Source organism: Ciona robusta, chromosome 5, assembly GCF_009617815.1.
Source record: "Ciona robusta chromosome 5, ASM961781v2".
NCBI lineage: Eukaryota > Metazoa > Chordata > Ascidiacea > Phlebobranchia > Cionidae > Ciona > Ciona robusta.
This window is the reverse complement of record NC_143239.1, coordinates 1,345,216-1,361,155: the sequence shown is the minus strand read 5'-3', so window position 1 is coordinate 1,361,155 and position 15,940 is coordinate 1,345,216. Positions and strand designations below refer to the sequence as shown.

The window sequence follows — 15,940 nt, the reverse complement described above, 5'->3', positions numbered from 1 at the left end:
TTAACTCCCCATCTATGGACCAGAGCCTGCTATGGACCAGAGTCGTATAAACACCGTATTTCTATGGCTCTGCTATGGACCAGAGCCGTAATATGATTTCTATATGGTAAGTTTTACCAGCTGATCTGATTTATGACGCAATAATGTTTACAGATTTTGGGCAACCAAGCGCAACGTAAGGATCAAAGTTCAGTATTCATTTTAACTCAAATGTAAGAGTTTAAGATAGTTTTGGTTGCGAATGATCATATTGTTTGTCATGCACGTAGAGGAAATGTTGCTAAAGATTAAAATAAGCAAGAAAATATAATAACCTTGGCTTTAAGTCATAAAAGATAAACTAGAATACTAGATAGGCTAACCCATTTTAAGTTTTAAATTGAAAAAGTGATAGTTAGTACAAAACTCATTGCTCTTTTCTGTGTTTGTATTTTTTCGAGCTTTGAAGGGGCTTTTCAATGGTTTTTTTGTTCTTGATTTATAACATTTTTTTAACTTTGTTAAAATATACATGGTGATGGATTCTTTATTTGATTATTATGTGACATTTTTTTCAGATTTTAAATAATTACAATGTCGCTTCTCCTTCCAACACTTGAAGAAATACAATGGTTCATACAAATTGTCGTTGTTGTGTTCCTGGTGCTCGCTGTAGTACCAGCATGCTTTGGCAGAGAAATTGGCATTCGCCGAATCTACATTAAATCACTTATCCGACTTTTTAAAGTAAGGAGTGTTTTTTTAATATAGGACTTTTTGGTGCTAGTGAAGAATCCTCTCTCACCTTATTCGCTAACCACTAACCCTATAAGCACTAACCCCGAAATCCCCTAACAATCTATCCCTAACCACCAAATTCTAACACTTTCCACCAGCCTATTCTGCCATGTACCAGAAGATTCTTCTCTAGTGCCAAGACTTATTATGTCTATGTGCCAGTTGGAAAGAATAATTTCCTACAAAGTTTAATTTTGAGATATGATGCAAAATTTGCTTAATTAAGTAAAATGAATATAAAACCAGGCTTGGAGCGTTAATAAACCCTTTTTACCATGCTAGTAGAAGGTATAGATTGTTCTCCCCTTTGATAAGTACTTATCTAAAGGGTATTTTTGTAAACTTAGTTGACTGCTGTCATATATTTTTGTCTATTATTTTTAATTATTCATTTACAATTACCTTAGGTATTGCTTCAGTAATAAAAAAAATAGTGTCTGCTACCTAATTCAAATCACTCTGAAACTTATTAAATAATCTTGTTATTGTTAACAGTGGGGAACGGAAAGACTGGAAAGGGAAGGAGCGCGGAGAAACCAATCAATAATCATGGCAACCTCCGAAGGTATTACAAATTTACAGACTATCACTATTTTTGACATTCTCAACTGTACTTTTAGTTCTTTAAATTTACCTGTATTCAGTACAATAAAACATTTCTTTTCAAATCACAACAGCCATTTGCTTTCTAATGGTCACCTTTGTTTTATATATATATAAGCTACACTTTAATCTGAAGCAAAAAATAGTTGTATGAACTTGAAGTCTAGTTTCTAACACTATAGTTAGGTTTTCTTAATTTCAGCTGAATAGTTGTGTCGCTGTTAAACAATGTTGTACAGGCTGCAACAGAAGATGGTTTACTTTCAGAAATACTGAAATTGTTTGGTTATTTACAACAGATATAATTGAGAAAGAAAATTCCATCAATAGACTTGGTAGCCTCACTAATTGTGTCAACGAACAACATAAGAACTTTGAACTGAGCGATGTTGTGTATTTGGTTAAAAGTGGAATTGAAGTAAGATATATATGGTTGTGGATGTCAATGTAATTGTCCAATAATTAGTTTCAGAATAAAATGCTGCATGTACAATGTAAGAATGTAATAAAAATAGCAAATTGCCAAATTATATCCTGGATTTGGTAAGAAATCCAAGTTGAGATATTTGTCACAAGGAGATTTACAAGCATGATATCACCACAAGCAGTATCAATTTAATCTTGATTGATTTATTTGTTCTCTAATTTACATTAAATTGATTTTCTGTTCACCTAAAGAACAGACATGTAAATTTCTTTTGTTAGGTTAGTTTCTCTACCCTTGTTCAAACCATATTTGCTAGACCGCTACCCCAGAATGAATATCAAATAAATTGATATCATACTTAATTAAACATTTGTTTGTTTGGCAGGCAGTCATAGATGATGAAGTCACAAAGAGATTTCGAGCAGAAGGTTAACAAAAACAAAACATTTGTTTTTTCATTTGTTTGATAATAATAATAATGCTAATGATTTTTGATAATCTTTGCTGATTTTTATTTTGTTAAAATTTTGTAATTTCAATAGAATGTGCTGAAATAATATTCTACATTTGTAAAATATATCTACTGATGTTGCACGTTAGTATTAGGTCTAATATAAAAACTAATATCTCAATAGGCCTAATTATAGTTAGTAAATACTGTTCTATTGAAAACATTTAATCTGCATTGGGAATGTCAAGTCATGGTTAAAGCATTGGTTTTAATAAATTCTAATTCTATGCTAGTTTTATGCCAGAAGATCAGCTGGTAGATAGTAAGTATAATTTGCACATACCATATGTATTGTGCCTCATCAGTAATACATATGATGTTTTTGCAGAACTTTCATCTTGGAACCTTTTAACACGAACCAACTTCCATTATCAATTTATCAGGTATGTATATTATGATGTCATAATTGCTATTATCTTCAAATAATAACTATTTCTCTGAATGGCTACCAGAGATGAGAATGACAATTTGATATCTTCGGTTTATGGGTAAAATGAAAAGTTTGAAATGTCGTAAAAAGTGTCCAATGTTTATTGTTGTCATCACACGTTTTAATATATTGATAAGATACGACCAGTCTATACATCGAGTGTGTATATATATTTCAATTTAAAACAGCATGTCATCAACGGGTTAGCTTGCACCAGTTTCAATGCAGTTTTATATATGTCAAGTACCTCAGCTTATATGTGTCAAGTATATTTACCATGCAATTCATTGAAACTTAATATGTATGTGTGTGGACCATTTTTTACCATTGCTAAATTTCTGGATTATCTTGACCATTAAAAATATATGTTTACAACTTTACGTATGCTACTTGTTTATACTAGTGTAAAGCCAGCTGTAAATTAGATGTTAAAGCGATGAAATGGTTGTCAACACCCAATCACTGTCTTGTAAACTTTAATAGTTGGTCATGATATAAACCTATCATGTTGTCCATCAAGTGACAGTAGATAATTAACTTTACAGCATTCGACTTTCCCTGCTATGGTTTGCTGGTGTGGTCCTTAGATACTGTGTACTTCTCCCACTAAGGTAGGTTCACATTTGTGATATATGATATCTTAATTTCAACACCAATGTCCCTAATTCGTTTTCTCCCTAAGTAACTGTGTGTGCTGTGACCTATGGTTGTATTAGTCGTACAGGATTACATAAGGCTGTGATAGACATAGACACATGTCATTCACCCTGTGAAACAATGTATAATGTTAATTTAATACTATGTAGAAAATTTAAGGAGTAGTCTGCCTACTGTTACAGCCTCACATTTGGTGCCTATACAATAGAAAAACATTGATTTTAAGCTACTGCTCATGCTATGGAGAAAATGGAACAAAGTAACGAACTTTTTTATTGTAACAGAATCCTTGTAACATGCTTTGCTCTTACATGGTTGTTTGTCACTGTCTTTCCACTAACATTAATGGCAGATTCAGAGTAAGTATAGTTTTCACTTAGCATAATTGATTCGCAAATTGGGTCATTGTTGTATTCTTCGTAAAGTATTGGTTAGTAAACTATTTTAAAGCATAAAAAATATGTTTAACATCTTTAATTTGGCCTTGACTTGATGCTGTAAATTGTGATGATCTGATAATGTTTTACTACATTAAACACATGCTATATAAAATAATGCTGTTGTGTTGATATGTTTATTGTTTATTTTATATCATTATGTCTGCTTAGTGACAACATATTTACAAATAAGCTACACAGTGTGTATATAATGTTAGTATTATAACTAGATATCTTTATATGTACATTGTTGGAAATTGAAACATTTCTTCCAGATTTAAACGAAAGGCCGCATATTATGTTAATCTCGTCGCATTCCGAATTATTTGCCGAGGTTTTTCAGCTGTTGTTGATTACCATGACAAGTGAGTTTCTTTCATCTACTTACAACTTGCATAAAACAAACACACAGGCAGACATACATGCCAACCTGGTAAAAGCATAGCTAGTCACCTGTCTCAACAAACAAATATATTTTTTCACAAAAATTCATTATTTTACACATAGAAATTATAAATGGTCATAAATATACCATATTGAACTTATTACCCCTATTTATTTTTGTTTTGTTAATTGCTATAAAAAAACAAACAAGTGTATTTGGGTTTGCGGTTTAGTATTTTAATTGGTCGTGATAGCTAGGCTGCTACCAAAACAATAGGAAACCATGTATATATACGTGCTCTGTGTTGTATATGACACAAATACCACATGTGACTCTTAACATAACTTGTATAATTTTTCTCAATTAGTGAAGAGTATTACCGGCAATCTTATTAACCCGTGTTTATATTGGAGTTAGCTTAAGTAATGTTTTGTTTAATATTTTTGACTAATAAACCAACAACAAGAATCCTCTCTTTTTAAACTTCCTAGAATGTTGTTTACATCTTTCAACAATGAATATGTCATGCAGGGAAAACATGCCTCAGTCGGGAGGTATTTGTGTAGCAAACCACACAACTACATTAGATGTAGCGATTCTTATGCAGGACCGACCATATGCAGTGCTTGGTCAAATACATGGAGGCTTCCTTGGTAAGCAAATACAAGCATATGTGTAACATCAGGGCTGCCTTAGGTGAGTTCCCAACTTGAAACATGGGTGCCATCATGTTTAGCTCCCCAGTTTAACACCTTGAAACAGGTTTTGCTCTTATGTTGGGTGTCTATACAAACAAGCGGACTAAAAGTATATTGTAATATCACATTAATCATTGAGGTTTCTAATGTGTGGTCTTTGGTGACTGTAAGTGCAAATGCATTTTGCAAAACTGCAACAAATAAAGAATACATAAATGTAAACTCTTTTCCAACCAATAACGCAACACTTGTAAACCTTTTTTAAGCCATAAGTAGGTCGCACCCCATTGTTTAAGAATCCATGCTCTACAGTGTGCGTCATCCCACTTCTTCCTACATGAGATATGTGTATACTATACAGGTTGGATGATGAGAACTTTATCAAAAGCAACGAAACATGTTTGGTTTGAAAGATCTGAGGTTCGTGATCGGATGTTCGTCTCTAAGAGGATCATGGAGCATGTTAGTGATGAGAGGAACTTTCCTGTCCTCCTCTTCCCTGAAGGAACATGCATCAACAACACATCAGTGATGATGTTCAAGAAAGGATCATTTGAGATTCCAACAACAATTTATCCCGTTGCAATTAAGGTAATTAAATATAGTATTACTGGCACTTCAAAACCTTCACTACAATATTTTTGTTTCAGTACAACCCTTGGTTTGGTGATGCATTTTGGAACAGTTCCAAGCACAGCATGGTGCAATATTTATTGGTAGTGATGACAAGTTGGGCCATTGTAGCTGATGTGTGGTACTTGCCTGCCATGAAGCGTCAACCTGATGAGAATGCAATGCAATTCGCTGAACGAGTTAAATCAGTTATTTGCAGAAGAGGTGGTTTGGTGGATTGTATTTGGTATGTCATATGTTTAATAGGTTGAATATAACGAACTTTTAAAAAAAATGTGCTTCCCCTTAGTTACCCAAAATTATTTGTTAGAAACTTGTACCTATCAAAAATACTATTTTGCTCGAATGCAGCTTAACCTAAAAAGCTCCCAAAAGTTAGACTAGTTAAAGTTATTAACGAAATAACGTTATTTAAAACTAAATGTGAAAGTAAATCCCATAAAATTCTTTAGCTATTGTGACCACAATAATAATATCTGTCAAAATAGTGCAATTTACGAAGATACAATTTATTAAAACTCTAAATTGGTCAATTTAATTGGTGTTGGCCCTCCAATATTGTTCGATTTCTTCACTGCTAGTTGTAAAAACAATTCATTTTATCTGTAAGAATTTGGGTTATTGCTTCATAAACAGGGATGGTCAGTTAAAACGTATGAAAGTAAAGGAGTCGTATCTTCATGAAAAACAACGAGAGCTTGGTGAATTGTTCGGCGATGATGAAGGCGTTCCATGCGCTCCTCCTAAAAAAGTTCGCTTTGATCTAACCCCATCTAGTGGTGAAACTGACGATGAATTCAACCAATCTGAACAACGCTGTCTGTCTGAAACTGATGAAGCAGAACGAACTGTTTTGTCGGAGTTAGAGAATGCTGATAATGTAAATGGTATGCGGCATAGAGATTAATTTCTGTCTTTAACACACTAGTATTAGGAGTATAATTATCAACCTAATCTACCGACGAATGAAGTGCGTATTTGCACTTATGTTAAAACATACTGCGCTGTTGTGAGCACTTCCAAGACGAATGTTGTTGACCCGGTGCCACGGATAGATTTTATTCGTACTTTTATGTCATGAATTGACAATTTTACACATAAATCGTCGCTTAATTTATCATGAACAGTATAGTGCTGCTTTACAATAAAGTGTAAATTAAAACATCAATAATCGATATTTTAAATACATGCTGCGTTTTTTGCTTGCAAAATTACAGATATCCCCTATGTGGACGAGCTGAACTATGGTGAGAAATGTGGCTTTTTAAATTGCATAAGACACTCGTCCATTAGTACGAGGTGTATGAAAGCAAGATTATGCTTCTTAATGAGACGCGTTCCGATCTTAAAAATATAGTTTTCAACTAAATGATAATAACAGTAGTCGCTCCTGCAGAATCCACAAAAAGCAGGCTTAAGACTTTTTGTTCCATAAACCAAACCAGGGCTCCCTGCAGATAATACCCCTTACCAGTAAGGAAGTTATTGGCACACAGGGGAGTGTAAAAGGTTTGTGTCCTGCTGGAACTTCACAAGTTGATAAACAACTATAGATGATGGATAGAAGACTTCTTACCATTTTCCTTATTGGGCTCGTGTGTTAAGCTGGAAGAGAGTAAGTCCAGTTTGGAAGAACTGCTTTGCTAGCGTAGATTATAGGTTGTAGAATAAAGTAACGCTAATTGCCGTTGCACCATAAGTTTTTGCGCATCATTTAACTGGACTTAAGACTCGTCGTGGCTGCTACCATCGCGGGCGTATGTATCTCTAAAATGCGAGCCATACAATGAGAAACGAATAAAAACAACAATTACCAACAAAGTTACATATATACGTGTTAACTTGTAAGTAGGCACAAGGTGTATGAAACGAAAAACTCGTGTTATACCGACTGCCGCCGGACACGGGAAGATAAAGCAAGTTACATTCTTTTATTTAATTATCGTACGTTAATTTATCTGAACAATACTAAGTGCATGTAAAAAGTGCAGGTTAATGGTGCATTGAAGAGTTATTTGATAGATTACTTGAGGCCACACCAGCTATTTCACAGACACAGATATAGGACTTATTGCTTTAGTAGATATGTTCTTTTTTACTTCTCGTCGTGTCAGACGCACAGCCATACGAATCTGTTGCAACCACGGCCGTTCAGTGAAAGCACTTGTTACCGCAACACATTCGACCGCATGTTGGCGCGCTGGAGCGCCTCTGTAACTTTCGTAACGGTTCAGAGTATCTGCAACTGGATTAGATACCCCTTCGTACGGCGACCAGTAAAAGAAAGGCCTTAAACGACATTCGAGGCTTTTAGGTGGCAAAGGAATCCGTTGATCTCCACGATCTTGGTTAGTTTTCTCTCTCAATGTTGGCAACTTTTTCTTTACAGCAGGTAAAGGTAGTTTTCGGTTGAAATCAGACTGCGAAGTCAATAAACTATCTACAGATCCTCCAGAAACTGTAGAGTTTCTTTGTCCATCGATTCCGGAAGTTTTAAATGTTATTCTGGAGTCTCTATGTTGAAGTAAGCGATCGCCTTCTCCTCTAGAAATTGCGGGAAGTTTGCGGAAAATGGAATCTGTGTTCGAATCGTTGTCCGCATTGGCTGCAGATTCTGAAGAAACACATTTTTTGCTGATGCAGGATTTTAACCCAGTTCCCCTTCGCCGCAAATTCCCACTGCTCATCAGCTCTCTCTCGTGGCCGCCTTTAATTGAGCTCACGCTCGTTGCTCTTGACAATGATGTTGACGTCACATCCTGCTTCCGAGAGCCGTTACAACTTGACACAGAAGACGAGATACGAATGGATCGAGTAGAAGATCGTCTTTGCCTTATTGCCCTTAACCTCCGCTTTGCTAAACTCAATGCCGGGAGAAGTTTTTCTGGAGATATCGCTGGTTTGGGGATCTCGGAAAACGGGATTGAGTTTGCTGGTTTGTTGGAGAATCCGTCCACTAATACTTCGCTACCAACCAATGCCCCGCTCTGTAGAGTGATGAACTATATTATGTGCTGAAGGCACTGGCGCCGACTCCCAGAGGTGCGAAGGTGCGGCGCACCTCGTGAATTTTCGAGTATAAAATAAATGAACGTCTAAAAAAACGAGATAATTCTTTAAAACTTACGTTTTGTATAAACATTGTTGATTTAGGCAACTAACGATATTACATACTTTAATCGCGCGTTAAAAGCGCCCAGTATAGTTCTAATAAAAGCCGTATTATTAAACTATGGTTATGCGATTTTTGTTCGGGTAAATCATCATGCAGTACGGCATAAATATAATATAAAATAAGTAGTTAGTTACTGCAATACGACATAAATATCAAATAAAACAAGTAGTATTAAAACATACATGTGAATTGTGATAACACTAAGACTAACAATGCTTCTCATTGTTACGGAATTCAAATTAAAACATTTTCTGCATTGGTAAAAAAGTAGTATACGTGGCAAAAATACGTTTACAAAGTTTTTAAAAGTAAAAGTAGAATGTCTGCTGCAAAGCAACGTAAGCTGCAATCGCAATCGATATCCAATTTTTTTGCGCCAGTAAAGGCAGCAGGCAGAGCAGAAACATTTGAGCCTGAAAGAACGAATGCGCCGGATGGTGTTTTGTTAACAACAGAACCAAGTAATTATTCCTCTGGAAATCGTGGCCGGTACTATCAGCCTTCTTGGAAAGAGCAATTTCCATGGATACATTACGACGAAATAGTAGACGTACTTTCTTGCACCTACTGCAAATGGTCTGTAGATTCCGGTAAAGCAATGCCCAAAACACGTGAAAAACTAACAAATAAATCGAAACGGTGGGTGGATGGATTTAATGAATGGCACAAAATGAAGTCAGAATGTAAATTACATGAAAACCGTCCATACCACCTTGAGTGCGCAGCAGCCTATTTGGCAAGAAATTCCACATCACCTGGTACGACACAGCAACAAGATACGATTACAAAAATAAACACCGCTGCACTTGCACAGAGGAAGTTAAACTATGAGGCACTCGTGGCTATATTCGATTCCGTGCTCTTCTTGGCGGGTCAGGGGATAGCTTTTCGTGGTCATGACGAGTATAGTTCAAATTTTGTACAGACCGTTCGTTTGCTTTCGGTTCACTCGTCCCATGTTCATCGTTGGCTAAACAGACCCGACAAATACAAATGGATGAGTCACGATATACAAAATGAAATGCTCCGAATGTGCAGCGATGCAATAACTAAATTACTTCTAGGACGTATTCGAGAGTCGAAATATTTTGCAATAATCGCAGACGAAACATCAGACATTTCACACACGGAGCAACTTTCTCTGTGCATTCGGCACGTAGATAGGGAGTTTATTGTTCACGAGAGTCTTATTGGTTTGTTCAATGTGGGGAAAACTGATGCATTGACGCTGTTTACTACCATCTGTAATGCGTTAAATGATTTTGGTTTAGATATTGCCAATTGTAGAGGGCAGTCTTATGACGGAGCAGCAAATATGCGAGGAAACATAAGTGGTGTCCAGGCCAGATTTCGTCAAGTTAACCCACTCGCACCGTATGTGTACTGCTCCGGCCACAAGTTGAATTTAGTTGTTCAGGAAGCATTCATGTTGCACCATGAAGGAATAAATGCCCTTAAACTTCTATCCGCCATTGTAAATTTCATTCAAGTTTCCCCTAAACGCCTGGCAAATTATAAAGAATTTCTAGAAGTTAATAATGAATCAAATCTAAAGTCTAGTCTTCGTCCCCTTTGTCCAACACGGTGGGTGATGCATCTTCCAGCTCTTGATGCCTTTCTCGCAAACTACAAAAATATTCTTAACTGGCTCGAAAAAGTCTGTAACGATACAGAACTCGACAGACTAACCCGAAGTACAGCTCGGGCTCACCTTGGTTCCATCGAAAAATTTTCCTCATACTTCATGCTTCGATTGTTCCAAAAAATTTTGGCTTGGGTGCATCCGGTTCATACCGCGATGCAAGGACGTCAAATGACCATGGGAAGGTTTAAGCTACTTTTAAACAACCTGATCTGCACTTTTTCCGCAGCCACCGCTAACACATGTAACGCTAAACACTTCACTGACTCGGTTGTACAATCTGCAAAGGAACTTGGACTAAACGAACCGACGACTCCACGGGGAAATGTCAATTTCTCTTCGATAGAATTTTTTTGCAGTATACACACCAGTCTTGTTGAACATGTCACAAATTCTATTCTGGAACGTTACGATAAGGAAGGATTAGAACACCTGGTAAATATAGAAAACATGATAAACAACGACCCTATTCCAGAAACATTTATATCTGACAATTTTCCCGATTTAGATTCGAAACGGTTTACAGCAGAAAAAGAGCAACTTAATTTGTACAAAATTCACCACAAACTGGATAAAAATTTAACATTGCATGAAGTAAGCAAGATGTTTGAAAATGACAAGACTCTGGAAATGATGCTGCCTAATATCGCACTTCTAATTCGCTTGTATCTCACTCTCCCTTGCACGACTTGCGAAGCTGAGCGATCTTTTAGTTGTCTAAGAAGAATAAAGACTTACCTTCGATCAACGATGACACAACAACGTTTGAATCATGTGTGTATGTTAAACGTACACGCTGATATTATTCAAAAGCTCAACAAGACGGAAATTATTGAAAAGTTCGTTGCCAAAAATTTAGTTCGAAAAAATACTTTCTCGTTTTAAAACCGAATTTAGCTACGTTATAAACTGTTGTTCTTGCTTTTTATATTAGTTCCTGTTATTTTCTTTTATCTTTTTGTTTGCACCGTTGTGTAGAAGTTAAATAAATGTATAAACAAGAAGCCAGACATGAGTACGCACTAAAAAGTTCTTTTGTTGGACAGTAAATTAAACGGAAGAGAAAGCGTCTTTGATTGCGTATAAACTGCATAGAATTACGAAATAATATTCCTCCCGCGAAACTTATGTAAGAATCAATTGGTGAAGAATAAAAATAACGCGTTTTACTGCGCATAAAATTTACTATTCGAATGACGTAAACGGGCCGTGACGTCATAGTTTTCGATCCGCACCTCGACGATTTTTTTGAACTCGGCGCCTATGGCTGAAGGTGTCCCATCTTACATCACACTAATATACGTATAAACTGACGTGATATGTATCTTTAATTACAAAACATGTGTTCCGCATCACCGTTTATGCCTCAATTACAATAATATGTGTTGTGTTTGTCCGGCGCCATGGCATAGTGGTTAGCGCGCCTGCCTGTAACCCAGAGGTAATGGGTTCAAGGCTCGACGTTGCTACCATTGTGGGCGTATGTGTCCTTGGGCTAGACACTTAACGACAATTGTTCCAACCCAGTGGTCACTAATGGGTTGTCCAACTTATCAGCCATACATAAAAAAATGAAAAATTTCCAAAAAAATAATCACTCACAAAGTAACATGTATGGTAACTCGTAAGCTGACACGAGGTGCTAAACCCGGGTGATAACGACTGTCGTTTTCCAGCCACGCGAGGATAAAGTAAGTTACATTTATACCTTCGCTGGTTTCCCTTTATATGTTGAAGTGTTGACTCCGTTCATAAGTAAGTTCCGTGCTCTTGCCCTCTCACACCATTGCAACAATCGGCAATACACAATAACAGGTAACGAAATATCTTTCCCAGTCTTCCTTCCCCATTGCCGAACAATCAAATATTCGAAACACTCTCGATGTCTCTTCCGAAGAACAATCTAAAATACACAAACATATTTTAAGCAGAATAATAAAAAGAACGGGGTTTTGTATTATTGACTCAAATTCAGAAAAACTTCGACACAGGAAAAAGCCTTTTTTCGCCGTAAATTAACTTATACGGGCCCAAATATAAGCTTGGCAAGCAACCGCAGTATTAGGGTTCATATTAAGAAATTTCCTGCACGCAAAATCACAAAGCTCCCCATATTAAAAAATGCAAATTCCACCCACCTGTATTGGGGTGCGATCCTCATGGTCGATAACCACGAAACAGAGAGGGTTGATTTTAATGAAGAGTCGAAGTAAAGGTAGATGGCCCTTCTCGCTCGCCACATGTACAGGACACTTCTTAGTTTCAGCATGCTCACTCTCCAGACACCATTTCCTACCAGGGTAAGTCCCTACCGGCTCATGCGCCTTAGCCCCTCTCTACAATATAAACATTATTGTTGGGTGATTAAAGTGTTTTGTAAAATCTTTATATGTAGAGTTTTAGAACTATATAGTAGAATGGGGAAAACGGTTCTCGGCGTAAGACGTGCCCCTTTTTTAAAATTCTCCTTTTGTTAGACAAAAATATGATTTAAAAACGGTATTATAGAAAATTTCGTTTCTTAACTGGCAAAAATAAAATCTATACAAACGCTAGATTATGAGAGTCGTAATACCTTCATCATCGCAGTCGCTAACCCCATGTAACCACGGTGTGACGCTATGTATAGGGCAGTTCTTTGTTGGAAATTCCGAACTGGTCGGTCCCACGATAAATACTGAGATACCACATTCTCGTGACCTGGAATCAAATTGATATCTTGAATGTTGTTTCAAGAATAAGGTGAAATTCTCGTGTTTTTCTTGTATGGGCTGCAGAACGTGTATTGTGCTTTCGTTATCGATCGTCTTGTACGATGAGGGAATATGTTTATTTCTTGTTAGCAAAAACAACTCTTGCTTTAGGTTGGCGGAGTAACTAAATATGCATTAACTTATACGAGTGTTCATATTAATTTTAATTTGTTATAATATTTTGTATATTTACATTCTCCACAATTTTCCACCATTTACGTTTTGCATACTTTAAATGCCGAAAGCGAAAGAAACTAATTTGAACACGAATCTTTAGTCTTGCCCGGTCTATGCTAAACTTTAATGTATACCTAATATCGCTGCCAGTATAAGCTCGTTCCAACCATCCCATAGATCAAGTATTATAGCTGAACCTATCTCTAGTCCATAGTAATCCATCGTGTTTCTGTCGAATAATTCCCGTTTCGACATCTTGTTGTTAGTTTTTTTGTTCCGTGAGTTGACCGAAAGATTGAATGCAGATACGGGAATTCCAAGCGTGCTTGACAGCAACGAGCGTATGGAACCGATTGTTGTCTATAAATATGCCGTATTAAATAGACAATCGTTTAAACTTTTGCCTTTTAAATTTATGTAAAGATATATATTTTAATGTTAAATTAATATTAGAGTTGACAAGCAGAATACGGTATTTTGATAACTAATATAAAGCGTTACTAGTATAATTGTATTTATTTAGTCACGTTGTAGGGAAACACGACCGGTTATACCATACGTATAATGGGTAGGGAAAGATGGGACACCTCTAGTACAGAATATCCAAATACTCTGATCGTGTTTTGAACAAGTAATTAATTATATAACTTTTATACTTATTTGAATTTTCTTTGTTTACTACCAAATGTGACGAGAAAATGGAATGATAAGGTGTCCCATCTTTCCCCATCCTTCTATATTATTCCATTACATGAAATACAATATGGAAGATCAGTTTAAATCGAGTATAAAGTGTCAAGTCAAAGTTATTTTTAATTCCATGACAACCTGCTAGTAGGTCTTATGCATTATATTTGTAAGAACCAGTCCAAAACTTAAACAACTTACTTTAATAGGATCTATATCGTCCATGATGTGCAGAGTGTCTTTATTATACCCAAGATAAACATTTAGTTTTGGTTTATCTACTATCTTCGTTGCGCATTTTAATACAGATCCAGAAACTAATCCGAGGTCCTGGACAACCCAATCATCGTTTAGTGCAGCACCTGTCATAATTAGGAGGTTTAATGTGTGTATATACTTTTTCATACTGATAAACTATCATATGGTCAGCGGAAGCTATACATAGCACTGTGGGGAGAGATGGGATAGCTTATTATAATATCCAGGAATCCTAATCGTGTTTTCACAATTAACAACGGTCTATGGGAGTCGTGAAGATTGGTTTTATGGTTCTTTAAATGTACTTTGCTTATTAACCAACGAGAAGAAAAAATAGAATGAAAAAGTGTCCCATCTTCCCCACCCTACTATATGTTTACACAGCAACAGCACACGAGTTATAAGGAAAAGAAAGACCTTGTTCGCATATATCATATCGTAGATTTAGAAATTCATCACGAAACAAAAATACAAAACTAATAAAAACCGGAAATGTGGAATTTCGGTTACTCTGTAAAATTATTAACTTTATTTATTATACTCACCATATAATAAAATGTATTAAAACTGACCTCCAAATTTCATTTCTAGAAACTTCCCCATCCTCTTATCATCAATAGTTTGTACAAGGAGGTTTTTCTCTATCTGATCCTTAAGATCACGAACTTTATCCTCCGGTTGAACGTCCATTGAGTGTCTCGCATCCTCCAGAACAATGGTGATCCTCATCTTCGAAGAGGATGTGCAGAAGTAAAAGAATAACAACACACTAGTTAACGCCTGTGTAGGCCAAATGATCTGTTTAAAGCATGGCAGGTGTTCGGTGCCGTGGTAAAGTGGTTAGCGGGCCTATATACCTCTAACCCAGTAATGGTCACTAATGGATTGCCCAAATTATCAGCCATATATAAAAATAAATATCCGAAAAATGATCACTCACAAAGTATCTTACATGGTAACTCGTAAGCATGCACGAGGAGTATGACAGTCGTTTTAAGACAAAGCAAGTACATTAACTCGTTCATTCCAATTTTAGCGACCCTATTATTTTTCTAATCACGAAACTGTTTTAATCTACCACTGAGCTAATTTGACCCAGTGTCTTCTGAACTCCACCGCATTTTCATCAACCATATATGCAAAACCACGGAACCTCATATATTACGCGTTGTTTTGCCTGTCCACATATAAATACAACACGCAGCCGAAGGAATTTATCCGATAATCATTGAAACACAAAAAAGGCAACAGAAGAATTCTTTTAAAAAATCACAGATTATTCCAGCGGGGCATCATTGTGACGTCACAACGCAACAATTACCCATTGTCATCTGCCCGAAATTACGGATACGCTTTTTGCTTTCCCAAGATCGAAATAATCGAAACGATGGCTCCTATATACCCGTAATAATATTCCTATCATTATAACGACTTGTATGGCTTTATTTGATGCGGCTGTTTAAAAAACCCTCAATTGCTACGAAACTATATCTAAGAATATATAGACAATTAACAACGGTCAACGGTTTTTAACAATTAACAACGGTCAACGGAATTCGTGACGATGCGGTTTTTATATTTATTTGAACGTTCTTGTTTACTACCAAATGGGACGAGAAAATAAAAAAAAAGGTATCCCATCTTCCTCCACACTACTGTACATTTGTTCGGCTGCTTATCCATTCATTTT

The 15,940-nt window shown here is 36.3% G+C and overlaps 3 protein-coding genes across 7 annotated transcripts; 2 read left to right on the top strand and 1 right to left on the bottom strand.

The window, feature by feature from the left end:
• The first annotated feature begins 69 nt into the window (after window positions 1–69).
• LOC149735376 (glycerol-3-phosphate acyltransferase 4-like) lies at window positions 70–6,742 on the top strand. 5 transcript variants are annotated; one of them, XM_089878972.1, is made up of 14 exons: window positions 70–212; window positions 558–726; window positions 1,273–1,342; window positions 1,680–1,798; window positions 2,193–2,235; window positions 2,647–2,701; window positions 2,771–2,806; window positions 3,294–3,359; window positions 3,690–3,764; window positions 4,118–4,207; window positions 4,759–4,880; window positions 5,287–5,516; window positions 5,576–5,784; window positions 6,195–6,742. In XM_089878972.1, exons 2-14 carry the CDS (start codon window positions 574–576, stop codon window positions 6,463–6,465), a joined length of 1,539 nt encoding a protein of 512 aa, XP_089735098.1. In that variant the 5' UTR covers window positions 70–212; window positions 558–573; the 3' UTR covers window positions 6,466–6,742. The 5 variants fall into 5 exon arrangements, with proteins under 5 accessions (XP_089735098.1, XP_089735100.1, XP_089735101.1 ...); XM_089878973.1 differs by having other exon boundaries at window positions 158–175; XM_089878974.1 differs by lacking the exon at window positions 2,771–2,806.
• LOC149735374 (protein ANKUB1-like) lies at window positions 6,194–15,244 on the bottom strand. The gene is made up of 7 exons (XM_089878971.1): window positions 14,823–15,244; window positions 14,194–14,354; window positions 13,440–13,665; window positions 12,951–13,075; window positions 12,514–12,711; window positions 12,084–12,278; window positions 6,194–8,545 (listed from the first exon to the last, which is right to left on the bottom strand). The coding sequence occupies exons 1-7, from the start codon at window positions 14,977–14,979 to the stop codon at window positions 7,601–7,603; spliced, it is 2,007 nt and encodes a 668-aa protein (XP_089735097.1). The 5' UTR covers window positions 14,980–15,244; the 3' UTR covers window positions 6,194–7,600.
• LOC149735375 (zinc finger MYM-type protein 1-like) lies at window positions 8,573–10,958 on the top strand. The gene is made up of 2 exons (XM_089878058.1): window positions 8,573–10,810; window positions 10,884–10,958. Exons 1-2 carry the CDS (start codon window positions 9,053–9,055, stop codon window positions 10,956–10,958), a joined length of 1,833 nt encoding a protein of 610 aa, XP_089734184.1. The 5' UTR covers window positions 8,573–9,052.
• Window positions 15,245–15,940: the final 696 nt, after the last annotated feature.

What these genes read in the sequence shown, in the direction of transcription:
- LOC149735376 (XM_089878972.1), top strand. Translation starts at nt 574, where the DNA reads ATGTCGCTTCTCCTTCCAACACTTGAAGAAATACAATGGTTCATACAA. An exon ending in GTTGTTGATTACCATGACAA is followed by an intron (nt 4,208 to 4,758) that starts GTGAGTTTCTTT and finishes TATGTCATGCAG; the next exon opens with GGAAAACATGCCTCAGTCGG. An exon ending in AATACATGGAGGCTTCCTTG is followed by an intron (nt 4,881 to 5,286) that starts GTAAGCAAATAC and finishes TATACTATACAG; the next exon opens with GTTGGATGATGAGAACTTTA.
- LOC149735375 (XM_089878058.1), top strand. Translation starts at nt 9,053, where the DNA reads ATGTCTGCTGCAAAGCAACGTAAGCTGCAATCGCAATCGATATCCAAT. An exon ending in AGGAAGGATTAGAACACCTG is followed by an intron (nt 10,811 to 10,883) that starts GTAAATATAGAA and finishes TTCCCGATTTAG; the next exon opens with ATTCGAAACGGTTTACAGCA.
- LOC149735374 (XM_089878971.1), bottom strand. Translation starts at nt 14,979, where the DNA reads ATGAGGATCACCATTGTTCTGGAGGATGCGAGACACTCAATGGACGTT. An exon ending in ACGATATAGATCCTATTAAA is followed by an intron (nt 13,666 to 14,193) that starts GTAAGTTGTTTA and finishes GCATATTTATAG; the next exon opens with ACAACAATCGGTTCCATACG. An exon ending in TAGCGACTGCGATGATGAAG is followed by an intron (nt 12,712 to 12,950) that starts GTATTACGACTC and finishes TTTATATTGTAG; the next exon opens with AGAGGGGCTAAGGCGCATGA.